Source organism: Lagenorhynchus albirostris, chromosome 5 (assembly GCF_949774975.1).
Source record: "Lagenorhynchus albirostris chromosome 5, mLagAlb1.1, whole genome shotgun sequence".
NCBI classification, from domain to species: domain Eukaryota; kingdom Metazoa; phylum Chordata; class Mammalia; order Artiodactyla; family Delphinidae; genus Lagenorhynchus; species Lagenorhynchus albirostris.
Window position 1 is genome coordinate 66,709,780 of NC_083099.1, and position 19,737 is coordinate 66,729,516.

The 19,737-nt window shown below is 39.7% G+C and overlaps 1 protein-coding gene across 6 annotated transcripts in view; it reads left to right on the forward strand.

Moving 5' to 3' along the window:
- Window positions 1-19,737, forward strand: part of LPP (LIM domain containing preferred translocation partner in lipoma) — a 688,443-nt gene that overhangs the window by 417,822 nt on the left and 250,884 nt on the right. For all 6 annotated transcript variants that reach the window (XR_009540714.1, XR_009540715.1, XR_009540717.1 and 3 more), the window contains exon 7: window positions 9,389-10,081. Coding sequence is in view for 3 of the 6 variants with exons in the window: in XM_060150264.1 (XP_060006247.1) it covers window positions 9,389-10,081 (693 nt within the window). In the remaining 3 variants the exon portion in view is untranslated. The remainder of the gene's footprint in view (window positions 1-9,388; window positions 10,082-19,737) is intronic.

The window sequence follows — 19,737 nt, forward strand, 5'->3', positions numbered from 1 at the left end:
TACATAAGTGTTTGCTATTATTATACATCTTTTTAAAGATACCAGTAGGTATTTTAATTTGTTTTTACTGCCACAGTGATATACAGATAAAATACATAACTACAAGTGACAAATGGTCATCAGGTCTTGTTCAAATAACTTGAAACAGTTGTCATGAAAAGAAAATTGAAGTTGAAATATTTGTAACCCTATCTTCTAACAAATCAACCATCTCTCTTTCCATAGTTTGTCTGGTCCTTGTCCATATGGAAATACCGTTCTGTGTAGCCTCAATTGTATTGTACACATGATTGATTTCCCATTCTATGTTTTTCATTTAATATTTACATTTTCATTTAGCATCTTAAGCATGTTTTCATGTCTTTATAATAGCTGGAATCAAAATGTAATGAAGGAGCTTTGAGTTTTATGTTGCTGTGTATATGTCAGCCTTTAGCTTTTGTATATTTTCCCCTTTGTTACCTTAGAAAGTTTCCTTTCTAAGTAGAAATCAGTTTTGCTCATTACACCAAATTTTGTCAAAAAATTGAATGAATTAAGAATTATTTGAGTGCAGTGACTTTGATTCACTTTGTCTTATTGTGACTTTAGCAACTAGCTCAGTGCCTGACACAGAGCAGAATTTCAATAAATTTTTGTTTAATAAATACCTTGGATTCATTAAATTTGAGGAGATTGGGATAGTGTAATTATTTGATAGTTAATTCAAAATGTGTTTCTTTTCAGTACATGTTAAAGATTATTTTAAAATGCTTTAGTCTCTTTCTTTTCATGGTACTTTTTTTTTTTTTTTTTGCGGTACACAGGCCTCTCACTGTTGTGGCCTCTCCCATTGCGGAGCACAGGCTCCGGACGCGCAGGCTCAGCGGCCATGGCTCACAGGCCTAGCCGCTCCGTGACACGTGGGATCTTCCCAGACCGGGGCACAAACGCGTGTCCCCTGCATTGTCAGGCGGACTCTCAACCACTGCGCCACCAGGGAAGCCCATTCATGGTACTTTTATTTAAAATTTGCCCTTTGACTATTTCTGTAGGAGTTTGAGCTGGCATCAAGTAGAATTTACATATACAGTCCGACCACTGAAATGAAAATAAGCACCTCAAATGCTTCTTTGAAAGATAGTAGTGTTAATAAATTCAAAAGGTAAAGTCCTTAAACTGTTTAGAGGGAGGGAGAGACTAATGAGATTACTGTAATTAAGTATGCATGAACACATTATTGACTGGGAGATTTTTGCAGAAACTAACGCCTGTGGCCATAATACGCCTCCAGTCAAAAATGTGTTAAATAATGTAAATTGATACAGCCACTATGGAGAACAGTATGGAGGTTCCTTAGAAAACTAAAAATAGAGCTACCGCATGACCCAGCAATCCCACTACTGGGCATATACCCTGAGAAAACCATAATTCAAAGAGTCATGTACCACAATGTTCACTGCAGCACTATTTACAATAGCCAGGACATGGAAGCAACCTACGTATCCCTCGACACATGAATGGATAAAGAAGATGTGGCACATATATACAATGGAATATTACTCAGCCATAAAACGAAACGAAATTGAGTTATTTGTAGTGAGGTGGATGGACCTAGAGTCTGTCATACAGAGTGAAGCAAGTCAGAAAGAGAAAAAGAAATACTGTATGCTAGTACATATATATGGAATCTAAAAAAAAAAGAAAAAATGGTTATGTTGAACCTAGGGGCAGGATAGGAATAAAGACGCAGACATAGAGAATGGGCTTGAGGACACGGAGAGGGGGAAGGGTAAGCTGGAATGAAGTGAGAGAGTAGCATTGACATATATGCACTACCAAATGTAAAATAGATAGCTAGTGGGAAGCAGCTTGGTGCTTTGTGACTGCCTAGAGGGTGGGATAGGGAGGGTGGGAGGGAGACGCAAGAAGGAGGGGCTATGGAGATATATGTATACATATAGCTGATTCACTTTGTTACACAGCAGAAACTAACACAATATTGTAAAGCAATTATACTCCAATAAAGACGTTAAAAAATGTGTTATATCAGAGTTCCTTGGTTGTCAAGTAATAAGAGAAATGAGATAGCTCACATTTTATATATTTGGTTGTAATATGACAAGAGAAATGCACTTTTCTTGGGAGACCATTACTTATTTATTCAAATGTTTGTTACATGCCTACTATGTACTATGATATGAAAAAGCCAGTGGAAAAGCAGCAGCGAATAAAAGGGACAATCTCTAACTTTATGAGAACAGACATACACAAGTGTGATATGTGTAGAAGAGCTCACTGTGCCAGACGATTTGGGCAGAGGTTCACTGAGGAATCTGACACTCAAGCTGAGACTTCAGGGGTTCTTAGGAATTAGCTAGATATAGAATCCAGAGAGAGGTGGGAAGACCCAGAGGTATTATCCATGAGACAGGAGAGAGTCTAGCACATCAGCTATGAAAGGAAGTCAGTGTCAGAGAGTAACATGACATGTACCTCTTGAGAGTGACATGACATGTACCTCTCAGGAGAGACAGAAGAAATAGATTGAGTCCAAATCACTCTACTAAACCACTGAAGATGTTTAAGCAGGAAAGTAATGTGATTAAATCTGCATTTGAGAGAAATCACTCTTCCTACAGAATGAAGGATTCATTGAAGGGGAACAAGCATAGATACTGGGAGACCAGTTTGGATGCTGTTGGATAATTCCTGGTGAGAGGTGGTGGTGTCCTGGAATTGAATTACAGCAGAGGAAATGGTTGAAATGCAGACAACTTTGAGAGATATAGAATTTCCTATTTAGGGAATAGGATCCACAGGATTTGATACTTGAATGGGATGTGAAGGAGAGGCTGAGGAATGACTCCTAGTGTTCTCATTGAACCGTGCTGGGGTGGATGAGAAAACCAGATGAAAGGCATGAAAAGCAGATTCAAGGGAGATGATAAAACAGTTTTTAACATCTTGAGCCTGAAGAGCGAATGAGACATCCAAGTAGACACATGAACTAGACAGTTGACTATTGGGGTCTAGCATTTCAGGTACAGATGGATTCTGGAGAGAGAACTTCAAGAGAGTCATCATACATGGGAGCTATTTCAAGTTGTGGGCGTGGTCCTGGAGAGAGTTAATAGAGGAGAGGAGGTCCTATGTCAGATACAAAGGACCTTTATTCAGGGGCGATTGGGCAATATGTTGACTAATGTTGTCAGTAGCACTTTTATAGAAAGATTGGAAAAGTACTTCTAGCAGAAAGCTAGCAAGAGCCTGGGTCCTTGATGACACTGTTGAACAGACATAGTGGTTCTTGGCTGCCCTTTCTACTACAAAAGACAAATTTCTATCTATGACCGTGATAATTTGATTTTCTGTAGCTTACAGTTTGACTTCTTCCCAACTTATAAAACATGCAAGTCAGTTATGAAAACCCTGTAAGGTATTTGCTTTAATGGAGGTATGTACAAAGCCCATTGGCAGTAAAGCCAGAGGACCATAGAAAACCCCCAGAATCCTTCCAGGGGATTTTTATGTCTTTTTATGTTTTTATTTTTCCATTAATTATTTTGTAAATATCTTCAACATGTAAAGCTCTTTTAGGCTAATGGGAAGAGGATAGGATGTCTCCCTGTCCCCCAGCAGTTTATAGTCTGGTATAGGGGCGAATACATAGTAACTGTTGAATGGATGTCTCCAGACTTCCGGAAAGACATTACAGAAGAGGCACCATTTGATCAGAGACTTAAAGAATCAGTAGGCAACTTCCAGGCAGAAGATGGCTATGTTTGAGCTGCAGATGAGAAACATGGAGGAGAGTCATAAAGAACAAATCATAGACTATAGAAGGAGGTGCTGGTGGACAGATATGAGTATACACATGAGTGTATGGTCTATTCCCATCTCTACATAAGCCTAAGATTAGGCTTAATATGCTGTGACTAATATAGGAAATAAGGAGGTGTCTAGACAGAAAGGCAAGGGCTAGATTGGAACATCCTTATAAAGTGTATTTAAAAAAGGGAGAGAGAGTACACCATGATTAAAAAGAGTTCCACACAAGGCAGAGTCATTGGCAAATCTGGATCAGCCGAGAGCTGGGATCAGATAGTCATGTTAGAGAGATCACTGTGACAATATTGAGGAGGAGATTGAGAGAGAAGTGAGGTTAGATCATGGCAATAAACAGCTCTGAGAAGTGATGATGGGAGCCAGAACTAGGAGAGAGAAAGTGAGACGGGGGTAAAGTACAGGGATGCCAGAAGTAATCAGGGCTTATATAGAAGACATAATAGTAGATTAGGGGTGTGTGCGTGCGTGTGTGTGTGTGTGTGTGTGTGTACGTACATGCAGGGTGTGTTCAGGGAATGGGCGGGTCAATGGTGAGAGGGATATAGGAATGTAAGATGTTGTTCTGAGTTGGGCAGAAAGGAAGCTGAGGGCCTGCTCCCAAAGGTGAGCACGAGAGGTGCTCTTACAGCCCTTTGTCTGTTGTTGTCTCATGGCCACAGCCAGTTCTGCCTGGTAGTGGAGACATCCGTTCAAACAGTAATTGATCAGTCCCTCTACCAGACTACATACAAACTCCTGGGGGACAGGAAGACATGCGCTATTCATCCTGGGACACTATCCTCCTCCCATTAAGCTCGCTGAGCTTTCCATGTTGAAGATGCTTAGAAAATAATTAATGGAAAAATAACCACATAAAAACACTGCTACAGAGACATTCAAGTCTCAGGGAAAAAATATGTATATACGTGTATATATATATATATGTATATATCTGTATGAGTGTAATTTTAAAAATGTGCTTGTTTTTCAAAATGAAAATGTTAAATCATGATAAAACTTCAAGAATTCTTGCAAAGAACAAAAAAGAAATGAAATGCCAAAAATAAATATTTGGAAGTGCCTACTAATCCAGTAAGTAGAAAAGGTTCGCTGTGTATTTAATTGAATATGTGGGCCAAGAAAGTGTTGCCATAGCTTTCTTTTATCATCAAGAACATAAATAAGTATGCTTTAAAATGATTCCTGTTCTTTACCCCTTCCACCTCCAATGAGGTAAAGAATTTAAAATTGCAAAGGAAAAAAAATAGAGCTAAATGTGCTATTTTCACACACGTAGTTTTGAAATAGAAAATACTCAGAAACATGCCGGCACATACACAGCAGAATTCATAATAAAGTTGTGAGAAACCTTCTCATCTAGGGAGATATTTCCTAGAAGATAGCAATGGCTCCTGAAATTGCTCCCTGATGCCTTCCTTCAAAGACTTTAGGAATCTGTAAGTAGTGAATGTGTGTGCACATGAGTGTATGTTCACCAAGAAAGAAAAAGTGAAAGAAATTTGTTGAAAAAAGTTGCTGCTAAGGAGTTAGGTCTGCATTCTTTTTTGTTTACTTTATGAGTGTGATTGGTTTTCATCTTCAAAGTATGTGACTTTTGAAGTATCTGTTTTTGGGGCAGACTCCTTTCCAGCTGCGGCCCAGAGTATGCCTGTCATTAGCTCAGTTGCTCAGTCACTGTCTCCATTTATAGTTGGGTTTGTAAAGTGTTTAAAATAGGAACTCTGGGTTTCTGCTGATCTTGAGTCATCAAAGAAAAGCAAAGCTTTATTCTTTCTTATATTCAGTTCCATCCATGTGGACATTTTTTTTTTACATTTATCAAGTTTAATTTTTATTTCTCAGGAACTTTTAACAAATTATAATAAAACGATAGATTTGTTAATTGCTTAGTAGAGGGTGTAACACAGTAAACTTTTAAGCTGTAATTATTATAGTTAACAATAATAATAGCAATTATTATTATCATCGTCTTTCAGAAATACTCCATCAGTGATTTTGCACAATTCTGTACACCTAAACACTGATAAACACTTAAGCACTTTTAAAACAATGCTTTTATCAAAATTTCATAGCACAGTAGCATCATTTTTTTAAAGCCTTGATTGAACTCTTTATTTGATAAATTATCTCTGTTTCATTAGTTGTTTTGTCAGGTTTTTTTTTTTCCTTGTTCTTTCCTTTGAAACAAATTCCTCTGCCTTCTCATTTTGCTTAACTTTCTCTGTCTCAGTGAAATTTGATGAAACAGTTACCCATCCCAGTCTTAAAGAGGTGTCCTTGTGTGAGACCATCCCTATACAGTCTACCCAGTGGCTTTGGTGGGAGAACTGTATCTGAAGTGAGCACGAGTTACATCTTTCCCCAGGGTATGCTGGCAGCTATCACCTTGGTAGGAGGCGGGGCTGGAGATGGAGGGGCTAGGGCCAGAGCCAGGTGTGAGCCAGGGCTTCTCTTCTGTTCAGTGGCCAGTACCACGCTAATGGGGGGAAGAGTCAGTCCCCAATGTGGACATTTTTTAAGACCGACATGGTTGACTAGAAAAATCTAACCTTACTTTTTTTTTTTTTAGGTTCAAACTGACTCTTCCATACTCTCTGCTACAGAATGTCAGGGTCTTACTGAGCATTTATTTAGGAATTTCTTCAGGATATATATTTTAACAAACCACTTAATGTGGAAACTGCATCTTCTGTTGGGTACTATTGGGACGACCTTCATACAGAAGGGAAAGGCTATCCACCAAGACAAGAATACTCAATGATGCTTAAATTACAAAAGGAAATGGCAGGTTTGCTCCCTCAGAGGCTATCAAAAAAGGAAAAAAGATAACTATTCAACTATTCTGTAACTTAACAGAAAACTAAATCTAGAATTACAAAATCTCTAGGAAACTACAGTTGAGACAAATCACAAATATGACAGGAAAAGATAGCCGTCACAGTCAGATCCCAATGAAAATGATAGCACACAGAAACTAGTCCCTTTCCAGGAGCTGATTTATAAATGCATTGTGTACATAGGTCCACTTGGGTATAGAGAAGCCATTAGGGACAAAGTGATAATCTGGGGCTAGCAGAGTCAGAACTGTCATCTCCCTAGGTTCAAGAGGACCAAGGGGGAGAGCAGTGATTTAAATAGGAGGAGAGAGTGTGGTAGAAGAGAGATCCTAGAAAGGACCAGTGACCCTCCTGGCTGACAGCTGGGAACTTCCCAATCAGGTTCCCAGAAGACATGTGGCTCAAGAGTTTACTGGTGTCTCTCAGCAGGGGCACTGTTGGCATCTTGGGTTTGACAATGATGTGTTTTTGCCTTTTAACCATTCAATGAAAATAGAATCCTCTAATCACTGTGACAGTAAAAAACATTGCCACACATTTCTAAACTCTCCCTGGTCGCTAGGTGATTTCCTCTCCAGTTGAGAACCGCTCTACAGAGAATTCCCTGGCAGTCCACTGGTTAGAATTCCACGCTTCCACTGAAGGGGGCATAAGTTTGATCCCTTAGTTCCAGGATACCTGGTCCAGGAACTAAGATCAGGCAAGCAGCATGGCATGGCCAAAAAAAAAAAAAGAGAACTACTATATTTTAACCAAACATCCCTGAAATGTTTTAATCTTTATCTCTGGATCAACCTAGATCACCAGAAAGCTCTTCCCAGAAAGCCATATGTCTAAATCAGTATACTTGTATGTTTTGGTGGGGACAGGATAGCTGTACTATCTCCAGCCCCACATCCACATCCCAGGCAGGAAGGAGGAAAAGGGAAAAGTAGGAAGGGATCATGCTGTGTCAGGAGAGCTCTAGCTTTTCCAGAAATGCTTTGCATACATCTCATTGGCCAGAACTGTGTCACATGGCAACTCCTACCTGCAAAGTAATCTAGGGAAGAGTAGGCACATTGCTGCCCCAAACAAAACTGAAATTTTTTGAGTAATGAAGAAGGACGGTGGGTATGGGGAAGCAGTTAGCATCTGCCCCACATGTATGTATCTCTGATGGCTTGGTGTGGGCAAATGACACTAGAGTAATATAAAGTCTTGTGTCGTTTCTTCCTATACATACTAGAATTGACCTGGAAATTAATGAACAACCGAATTAGGGTGTGGTCATTCATTTCTTGTATCAACAGATCTAATCATAGTAAGCTAGCACAAAATTAAGACAGTCTGTCACTGGAATGTTTACAGATCCCTAATAGACTAGTGCCTTAGGATGAATGTTTGAATCTTCAAACCTTCCCTAAGCCTTTACTTATCCCCAGCCTAACCAAGACCTCTCACAGTTCAGCAGAAAGTCTTTTAATCTTTGTGGCCTTAGGACAGTTTTAGGGCATTCAGTGAGTATTTCTAAATTGAACAAATGAATGCGACAAAAAACAGAAAGATGTAAAGGGAGGAGGCTGCATTTGAGTTATCTTTGGTAAATCACTTTTTGACAGGAATCTTTGATCCTAAATTTAGTATTTCTTTGGTTGTACCAGCAGTATTTGTTTATTTCTCCCAACACCCCTCATTGCTTTTTTTTGTTCCCTCTGCTTAGTCCTTCAGCTCTCTTTCTCTAGTATTGCCTTCTAGCAGTATGGTGACCAAGTCTTCGGGTAGTCTGTTTGAGATCCCATTGTTCAATTTATCTGTTTTCTTTTGGTGCTGGTGCTTTTGATGTTTCTATATGTATTTTTAAAAAAATCATTGCCAAATCCAATGTCACGAATTTTTTTCTTCTGTGTTTTTTTAAAGGAGTTTTATAGTTTTAGCTCTTACATTTAGAGCTAGAATTTTGGGTTACTTTTTGTATACGGTGTAAAGTAAGGGTCCAACTTCATTCTTTTGCATGTGGATGTCCAGTATTCCCAGCACCATTTGTTGAAAAGACTATCCTTTTCCCATCAAATGGTCTCAACACCCATGTCAAAAATCAAACCATGTATGCAAGGATGTATTTCTGGGCTCTCAATTCTATTCCATTGGTCTATGTCTGTCTGTATGCCAATGGAACACTGATTATTATAGCTTTGTAATAAATTTTGAAGTTGCGTAGTGTGAGAGCTCCAGTCTTCTTTTTCAAGATTGTTTTGGTTATTCAGAGTCTCTTGAGATTGCATATGGATTTGTCTATTTTTGCAGAAAAGTTCCATTGGGATTTTGACAGGGATTGCATTAAATCTGTACATTGCTCTGGGTAGTATTAACATTTTTACAGGATCCAGTCTTCCAATCCATGAACATGATATGGCTTTCCCTTTAGCTGTATCTTCTTTAATGTATCAGCAACATTTTGTACTTTTCAGTGTATAAGACTTTCACCTCTTTGGTTAAGTTTATTCCTAAGTTTTTTCTTTCTTTTTGATGTTATTATAAATGGAATTGGTACACAGAAGCACAACTGATTTTTGTGTTGTCTGTGAACTCTTAGAAGGCAGGAACCATGCCTTGTTTATGTTTTGCCGAGTTAATACAAAAGTAATAATGGCATTTATTAATATTTGTCTGTTTATGTATTTTTATTTTTTATTAGCAATAATCTTTGTCTTTTTTTTTCCCTTTTCTCTTTTCTGCTTTAGGGCTCTACTAGCTCAACAACAGCTTCTCCTCCAGTCTCCACCCCTGTCACAGGACATAAGAGAATGGTCATACCCAACCAGCCCCCTCTGACGGCAACAAAAAAGTCTACATTGAAGCCACAGCCTGTACCCCAGGCTGGACCCATCCCCGTGGCTCCAATTGGAACGCTAAAACCCCAGCCTCAGCCCGTCCCAGCCTCCTACACTACGGCATCTACCCCTTCAAGGCCTACCTTCAACGTGCAGGTGAAGTCAGCCCAGCCCAGCTCTCATTACATGGCTGCCCCTTCACCAGGACAATTTTATGGCTCAGGGCCAGGGGCCCAGGGCTATAACACTCAACCAGTTCCTATCGCTGGGCAGGGTCCACCTCCTTCTACACGGGGAGGCATGGATTATGCGTATATCCCACCACCAGGACTTCAGCCTGAGCCTGGGTATGGGTATGCCCCCAACCAAGGACGTTATTATGAACCCTATTGTGCAGCAGGGCCTGGCTATGGGGGCAAAAATGACTCTGATCCTGCCTATGGTCAACAAGGTCACCCAAATACCTGGAAGCGGGAACAAGGCTATACTCCTTTTGGCACCGGGAACCAGAACCCTGCTGGGATGTATCCAGTTGCTGGTCCCAAGAAGACCTATATCACAGATCCTGTTTCAGCCCCCTGTGCACCACCACTGCAACAAAAGGTAGGGAACTCATTAATATAGTGATGGGAATAAGGGGGTACCTATCTTGGTCTGCCTTCCCCAGGAAGCAGAGCCTAAGGCAGAGGTATATGTGCTACTTTTATTTCATTAGAAAGTACAATCTGAAGGAAGTGCATGAGCGAAGCAGGAAAATGGGGAGATCCTATTTGGGGGTATGGGGGTGTGTTACCAATATGGCTTCCGTTTAGTATCAAGTACAACTAATTTTTCAATCTTGAAGGACCATCTTCCAAAAGACCATATGAACCGTAGCAGCTCAGGACAATCTGTTCGGGGAGAGGAAGGGAAAATAATTTATCTTCCAGCTCCTTTCCTGTTGGTCAGAGCTTCCTTCTGTGGGTCATAGACTTCCTCACAGTTAGATGTTGCATTTACTTGGTCACTAAATAGATCTGAAGTATCTGATGCCTCAGCAGGGACAGGGAATCCCCACATGTGGAGGTGAGAGGTGCTCAGGGCAGTATGAGATGAGCTGATGACAGGTTGGGCTCATGTGAAGGTGGTCAGAACCCAAGCAAACTTGGTACCATAGTGACTGCTGGGGAAGAACAAGTGGACAAGGGCCCAGGAGACAGGTGAGGCTAAGGAGATCTAAGGTAATGCAGATACCTTGTCTAGTTTTCTTTGGGAAGGGGCTGTAGTAGAATGGCACTTGTGTACTACCCCTTGTTTATCTACATTAATGATCCTCCAAGAAGAATATTACTCTCCAACCATTAACCCTATTAGGCAACTTAAAAAAATTCTTTATGACAGTTATCTTTTTTGTTGTTTGATTTAATTTCAAGCATGTATGTGTTTTAAGTCAACATGTTCAATTACTTCCTGTGAATAGGCAAGATATAATACTATACACACCTACTCACCTACAACTTGGAGTTTTCATGTGTCCTTGAACCAACATGATGATGTTTCCTCCCACCGTGAAAAGAGGAACCAAGGAGAGTTACTTGGAAGGAGATAGATGGAGAAACCAACCTAGTTTCCAGCCATTGTGTTAGAACCGAGCACTCCCTTCCCCGTAGTAAGAACTGTAAGAAATCAGAAACTGGAGAGCCCTTGATTATCGAGAAGTTCAATGATAAATTGGGAGGATGTACTGGGTGGAAGTTTGGACTATATGTTTGTTTTTTTGTAATCCTTTACACAGTTGAGATTGTCCATTTCCAGGCATATCCATTCACATTTTCAACATTGTAACAGAATTTAGTGAGGTCCTTACTTTCTGGATAGGGAGTTTACTAAATCACTGTTCTCACATGAAAGCATCTGCTCTGATAATGATGCACATGGATTTTAGGTTCCTTAGAGGAAAGAGCCCTTCCCAGCAAGTGGGGCCTGTGGGTAGCTGGAGACATCCATCAACCTTATGATGGCCCATTACATGAAAGTGGACCAAGCCATGATCATCTTCCAACATAAAGATTTCAAGTGAAAATGTTAAGTGTTTTTGAAACATTACTCTTGGAAGGACTTTCTTTCCAAAAATCTCTGTATGAAAAGAAATGTTATTGAGGGTTTTTTGTTTTGTTTTGTTTTTAAAATAAATATTGCCCAAAATAGCCAAGCTGGACAACCTTGCCCTTCGTTAACATTGCAGTATATTTGCATTCGTCCATCCTGACCCCAGAGCAACCGGTTCAGAAGAAAATGGGGTTATTCAACTTTACCTCACTTTGGTACAATTGCAACAAATTCCCCTACAGAAGATTAAAAATTTAGGTTGGGACAACGGCCATCAACATTGAAGTTCCAATAGGTATGCAGTTTTGCCCTGTCCAAAGCAGCCTGACTGTGATAGGATGGCTGAGTGATGTTCCTAAGAGCAGGAGATGGGCCCTGAGTTATTTAAGGATCCTATTACCCCACCTGGGGAAACAGACGTGAGACAGAGCAAAAGTATGTCTAGGTGGAGAGAATGATCTGGTGAAGTACAAAGCCAATCTTTGAGTTTCCTGATTTCCCATCATGTCGCTGGGCCCTCTGGAACCAATCCAGTAGTGTAAACAAAAGTATCAGCACCCGCTGCAAGACCTGGTTCTAAGATGTTAGGTCCAGAAACATCACTAGTATTTGGTCTGTCTTCATCAGCTTACTTGGGGTGACAGAATGAACTTTTATTAACCCCTCTCCAGAAAGCATGAAACTTTATTTTCCTTCTTATTGCAGTAAAAGAATTATTCAGGATGATCTATTACCTTGTTAAGGATTCTGGACGTCAGTGGATTTCATGTCATTTAAAAAAAAAATTCTGAAATACTTGTTTTTCAACAGTGTCGTGTGTTTTAACATCATATTGTGCGTTTAAAAAATGAAAATCAAATCATGTACTTTTTGCTGTGATTATTAAGGAGAGTGGTTAGAGATTGATATTTAGCCATCTGTCTTTGTTTTGGGAAAGGGGAAAGAGGCTGGTGAAGCTACAGATATCGTCTGTGTGTGTTGTGGGAGCATTGGTGGATGAAGGGGTGGGCTCTTTCACAGTTGGTCTTTGAGCAGAACACGACTGTATTCAACTGCACCTGTGCACAGAGCACCTTATTGTCTCCAATATTAACTTTGCTTGGCTTAGCGATGTGACTCCTGGCTTGAGAAGTGAGCTCCTGATTCGAATCCCAGTTCCTCCCTTGATATTCTTTCAGCTTGAGGAAAAGCCTCTAGACCTCTTTATGTCCTGCTCCCAGCCTCAGTAAAGTGGAATGTCATCCTCACTAATTAATTAATGATTGCAAAAGGCTTGGAAATCTCCAAGGGCTGAATAATTACCAAGTGAGGACTATTCAGCGTTTTCACTGGCTTTCATTTATTTCCAATTTTTTAGGCACTGATGGAAAGCATACCTCGGTGCCTTAAAACAATTACCTTTTGTTACGTTGAGAAGTTCTTAGGAGTTTGGCATTTAACCCATTAAGGAAAACGTTTTCAAAAAATGAAAGAAAGAAATCTCCTTTAGATTTGAGATAAGCTGCTTTAATTTTTCCACGCCATGGTGTGACATAGAAGAAGAAGTAGAAGAAGGGAAGGAGAAAGTAGTAAAGAAAAGGAAAAAAAAAAAGAAAAAAGAAAGGAAGAAAAGAATGAAGAAAGGAAGGAGACCAAATCAGAACCTACAGGCCTTGGGGGATCGTGATTATATTTGTGTTTCCATAATGTGCTGAGCACTGAATTTGCTTGCTACAGTAGACCATAATGTGTTTCCTGGACCATGTGAGCCGAGTTCCTTGAAAAATATTTTTATAAGCAAGTCTTTGTAAGAGAGAAATGTTCTCTTCTCACTGGAAATCCTCTTAAAGACACAGTGGAATCTCTTCTCTTTGCCATTTTATAAAAGCTGATATCTGCTGGTTGTTCACAGAACTTTTGTCCTGTGTGTTATCCTCACATTCCCGTGAGGTAGGATGTGTATTTTCTCCAATATTCAGGTAAGGTGAGTCAGCTTGAAAGCCCCAGAGCCAGGACCTAGAGGCAGTCATCACTTTCAGGTCCACAGTGGCAGGTAGCTTTAGCTTCCACTTCCTTGTCATAAACCTAATCTATGGCAGCCTTGGCTCTGTTGCAGAGACAGGTATTTCCTCTGCAATATGTGAAGAGTGCTCATGCTGTGCATCTCTGGAAAGCTGTGGAGACCCAACTAGTGGGGGTGGGGGTAAGTTATATTCTAAAACCATCTATTAAAATTTCCTTGGAAAAATCCTTCAGGAGAGTGAGAACTTGGAGATCAACCAATCACCTTTCAATAAATCCAACACCAAGTTTATCTTATCCAGAGGCAGAACAGATTCCTACTGTTCATTTAGTGTTTGAATCTGGGGATATTTAATGCGTCAGAGAGGAGAGTGAAGGTAGTGAACTACCAGGGTCAGTGTTTACGGATCCCCAAGACCTGGGAATTGTTGAGATTAAGAAAATATTTGAGAATGTTGATACAGTAGCATTTCAGATATTCAAGTAATATCAAAATATTTAAATTTCATTTCATTGTGGTCTTTTCCACAGTGAAATGGAGGTTGTATATATTGGGTGTCCTGCAAGAATTGGTGGCATTTGGGAGAAAACTATCTTTATGGTAATCCCTATGCTAAATATCTCTCAATTCCAGGATCAGAGAAACAAAAAAGAAGTGTTAGTTTGGGTGGGGAGAAGGATAGATGTGGATACAGGCCTCCAGTCAGGTGCTAATAACACCTAGGTCTGTATAAAGCTGAGGATGGAAGAGATTGCTTGAGGAGGACAGTGACCGTAATATCAGTAATTCCCCTTTGCACAGGGTTTTTCAGTTTCCAAAATGCTTTGAGGACCTCACAAAAAACATAAGCGATAAGCACAGGTAGAGGATTTTGTCTCTCTTTTACTGATCGGGGTTCAAAAGCTCAATAATGGGAGTCACTCACCTAAGGTCATATGTCCAAGTCGTGGGTGAGCCACGATTCCAAAGCAGGTTTTCAGAAGGTTTGTCCTCATGCTTTCCACCTGTAAACGATGGATGTTGGTTTGGTGTTTGGATGGGGGGAGCGCCACATCAGCACGGGCAGCCACTGAGCGTGGCTCCGCCATGGCCCACATCACAGGCAGACATGTCGATAGGCTCAGGCAGTTGCGGTGCTGTGTCCTGAGATCAACAGCTTCAGCGGAAGCACCGTTAGATCCCTGCTGGGCACCCAGGCTCAGCACCGTGGAGCTATGCTTCCTCTTTCCCATCACTATGTACAATTTATTCCAGTGTTTCTGTGTTCACAGTATCTCAAATCTGTTTTCTTACTGAAGCGCCCTTTGCTACTGTCCTGGTTCAGTTGTCCCCGTTTCTCACCTGAGCCACTGAAATGGCCCTTTATTGGGTGTCCCCACCTCTAGTCACTCCACACCTGTTCATCCTACACATGCTATCAGATTAACCTTTCTACCCCACGGCTCTGCGCTCGTCACTAATTACCTTTTCTTAAAAACCTTCAGGAGTCCCCTCCCAGTTATGGAATGAATTGAAACCCCAGCCTAGATTTCCAGTTTTATCTCCCCCTTTAAGCATCCCAGCTTCCAGCTGAGAAATTACATTCCTAGTTACTTTTCATCTCTATAGCTTTCATCGTGGAGCTTCTTCTTCCTCGAATGCCTTCCCAGACCTCCCCCCAAATAAATTAAATGTTTGCATATCCAACGTGACCCATTAAGACCAAACTAAAGTGTTACTCTCTCTTGTGAAGCCTTCTCTTTCTAAAATTAAGTTGTACATTATTTTACCCTCTCTTATGTAAATTTTCACACACTTACTGTACTAGAATCATTTATGTACCTGTCCCTCACCAGCCTATGCCCTAGCCTATAGTAGCCTCTGAGATTTAGGGGATAGAGATGGTATCTGAGCACTGTTTCGTCCAGAGTAACTAAGACAGTACATAATACATTCTTGTTTAATGAAGGTACTTGAAGAAACTCCCTATGTCCTAATAAAATAAGGAGTAAGCCCTGCTTTAGAACTTAGCAGATTGTTGATCAAAATGCCAAAACCCAAGCCTACACCACCAAATTAGCTTAGGTGACCTCAGTAACACACACGTTGTCACATGAGCAACTCAGTGTCCAAAGTAGCTAGATAATTTCTCATGTTCACAATTGTGCTAATGTTTTACATTCCTTCTGGGATACATGTGTGTATGTGTATGCTGTTATGTACACAGTCTTTTTTACTTTTTGCATTTGCCAAATGTCCATAGAATTTGTTGATTCTGATTCTTTAGTTACCTTTTTGAGGTTCAATTTATATACAATAAAATGTGCCCATTTGAAATGCACAAGGCAGTGAATCTTTGGCAAATTTGTGCACCTGGGTGACCACCATCAAAATCAAGATAGAGAACATTTCCACTACCCCACAGAGCTCCCTCGAGCCCTCTTGTAGTCAGCCCCCTTTACCCTCAGCCCCAGGCAACCTTTCTGCTTTCTAACATGGATTATTTTTTCCCTTTCTAGAATTCCAGATAAATAGAATCATATAGTATATACTCTCGCATCTAGGCTCCTTCTACTCGCTATAATTTTTTTGAGCTTCATTTGTGTATGTATCCATTATCTGGATATACTACATTTTGTTTATCCATTCACTTGTTTGGGGGCATTTTTTTTCTCCATTTTTGATTATTAATAAAGCTGCTATGAACATTCATGTACAAGTCTTTATATGAACATAGTTTTCATTTTTCTTGGATAAATGCCTAGCAGAGGAATTGCTAGGTTGTGTGGTAAGTATTTAACTTCATAAGAGACTGCTGAATTGTTTTCCTAAATGTACCATTTTACAATCTCACCAGCATTTTATGAGAGGTTCAGTTGCTCCCTAATCCTGGCAGCACTTGGTGTTGTCAACCTTCTTAATTTTAGCCATTTTCATGCTGTATAGATGTATCTGATTGTGGTTTATATTTACATTTTCCTTTTGATTAATGATGTGGAACACTTATTATTCACGCACTTATTAGCCATTTGTATGTCTTCTTTTGTGAAGTGTCACCAAATTTTTGATTTATTTTTTAAATTGGATTCTTTTTTTTTTTTTTCTTTTGGAAGAGTACATTATGTATTAAGAGTCCTTAGATATATGCATTCCCAGTCGGTGACTTGACTTTTCATTTTCTTAATGTTGTTTTCTAAGAGCAGAAGTATTTACTTTTGTTGGAGGTCAGTTTATCACTTTTATCTTCTATAGTTTATGCTTTCTGTTTCCTTAGGTATTTTGGCCTCCTCATGGTCATAAAGATTTTATTCTGTGCTTTCTTTTAGATGTTTTACAGGTAAATTCAAGGTTATAATTCACTTCGAGTTAATCTTTGTGTATTGTGTGAGATAAGGGTCAAAAGTCATTTACCCCCATTGAGATACACAGTTTTTCCATCATGGTTTATTGAAAAGACTCTTTTCTTCCATTGAAATACCTTGACACCTCTGACAAAAATCAATTGACCACAGATGTGTAGGTCCATCTGGACTCTATCCTTTTCCATTAATTTGTATATCTATCCTCAAGCCAGTGCCACACTATCTTGATCTCTGACTTTTATACAAGATTTTGAAATCTGACAATATAAGCTTTCCATTTTTCTTCTCTTTCAAAAGTGCTTTGATTATTCTGAGTCTTTTCCATTTCCTTATACATTTTAGCATCAGCTTGTCAATTTCCACAAAATAACTTGCTATGATTTCAGTTGAGATTTTGTTGAATCTATACTTTGAAAAGAGCTGATATCTTAACAATATTGAGTCTTCCAACCCATGAACATGGTATATCTCTCATTCTATTTATGCTTTTATTAATTTCTCTCAACAATGTATTATAGTTTTATCCATATTTTGTTAAATTATTTCATATTCTGGGTGCTATTACATATGGTATTTTTTAAAAATTCTTAATTCGCAGTTATTTTGTAGTGTATACAAATACCATTGATTTTTTAATATTGACCTTGCATCTTATGACCTCTTTAACAGTTTTACTAGCTTCTTAAGACTCCTTAGGCTTTTCTACCTGATCATTTCACCTGCAAATAAATTCTTGATTCAACTGTTTATTTCCTTTATGGATAAGAGTCTATCCATCAACTTTCTATGTTTGGAAGATTTGCTTCTTGATTGAAGAAGAGACAGTTTCCTACAAATTTTTTTTTTTTTTTTGCGGTACGCGGGCCTCTCACTGCCGTGGCCTCTCCCGCTGCAGAGCGCAGACTCCAGACACGCAGGCCCAGCGGCCGTGGCCCACAGGCCCAGCCTCTCCGCGGCATGTGGGATCCTCCCGGACCGGGGCATGAACCCGCGTCCCCTGCATCGGCAGGCGGACTCTCCACCACTGCGCCACCAGGGAAGCCCAGTTTCCTACAAATTTGTAGGATGGAAATTGGAAAATAAAAATAATAAATCTTTACTCTCCGTCCCTCTAGACCGGCCTGTTGAAACTGTCAGACATAGAAATTATCTTCAGAATCAGTAGGTTATAATCCCTTAAAATTACAGATGAGAAACTGAGGCCTGAAGAGTTACAGTGACCTGAAGAGTTAGTTATACAACTTGTAAGTGGCACATTTGAGTAGAAAACTTGACGCTTTTTTCTAAATCACAATTTCTCTCTACATTGGTTCAAGACCAATAAGATCGGAAGTATAAAGGACCTTTAAAAGCTATAATAACTATTGTTAAAAGGAGCTGATCTCCTGGCCTTAGGCCTCCACACTAATTCTGTAAGGCCTCTTAATAATAGAAGATGGATGCCATTCTGGTGTTCCTTGTTCAGGCTCACAGTTGTTCCAGTGAGACGACTGGTTCTTAGGGTCTTTATGATTTTGACTCAGTCTGTCATCTCTCCTGATTTTATTTTTTTAATTTATTTATTTTATTAGAGTTTTAAAAAAATTATTTTATTTTATTTGTTTTATTGAGGTGAGCAGGGGCTACTCTTCGTTGCGGTGCGCAGGCTTCTCATTGCAGTGGCTTCTCTTGTTGTGGAGCGTGGGCTCTAGGCACGTGGGCTTCAGTAGTTGTGGCACACAGGCTTAGTACTTGTGGCTCGCAGGCTTGAGAGCGCAGGCTCAGTACTTGTGGCGCACGGGCTTAGTTGCTCCGTGGCATGTGGGATCTTCCCAGACCAGGGCTCAAACCCATGTCCCCTGCATTGGCAGGCAGATTCTTAACAACTGTGCCACCAGGGAAGCCCCTTCCCCTGATTTTAAAAGTTACCATGAGGATGGATGTCCTAGTACACTAAGACATGTCTGTGAATATTATTTATTCATTTTACTTGTATAATGTTTTCCATAGATTTAGATGTTTGAAAGTATCCCAGGTCCCTAATCTCTTTGGAAAATTAAATCGTTTTAACAAATGACTCTAGCAATATGTAATTTTTCTGTGTTTAAGAGCATGAGAATGCACTTCATTTTGCAAGTGGACCCACTGATATGTCCCTCTAGAAATCTTCTTTCCTTCTTGGCCAGCTGCAAACAACCACGCTGTCCTATTTCAGAGGAGAAACTATAGCTGTTCTCCTCCCCAGCAAACAAAGACACTCAACCACTATCAATGTGTAATAATTAGTGGTGAATATAAAACCTTTGACAGATGTTATACACAGAATATTGGGAAGTATCCCAAAGTGAAAGTCAAATAGTTGACTTTCCAAAACTGCCATTGTCCCAGAAATATTTACTTGTTATGTTAGGTCTTTGATTTTCTGCAATATGGAAACCCAACTTTTGGATATACTCTTAGCAAATAATAGTGTTTGCTCTATTTCATCCTTAGAATTCAGTGACTGTTCTTCAGAAAAATACAATATGGTTTATTTCAGAAGTTTACTTAACTATAACATCTTAGTTTATGTAACAATAACATGTAGCATTTTTGTAACTGCTTACAAAATTTACCAAATACTTTCATATGTGGGGAAAACTCTGTAACATGTCCAGGGGCAGCTTGCCTAGTATCATACCAATACCCAATGTCAGAGGAAGGATAAGCTCTTAGGTCTTCTGACTGCCAACCCAATGTGTTCTTGCTACTCTGTGACACTTGCCTTCATTCGTAGCTGTCTGTATTTACACGTGTTAGCTCACTGTACAGTTATCCAAACATCAAATATTCATTGGGCCAAACACTTT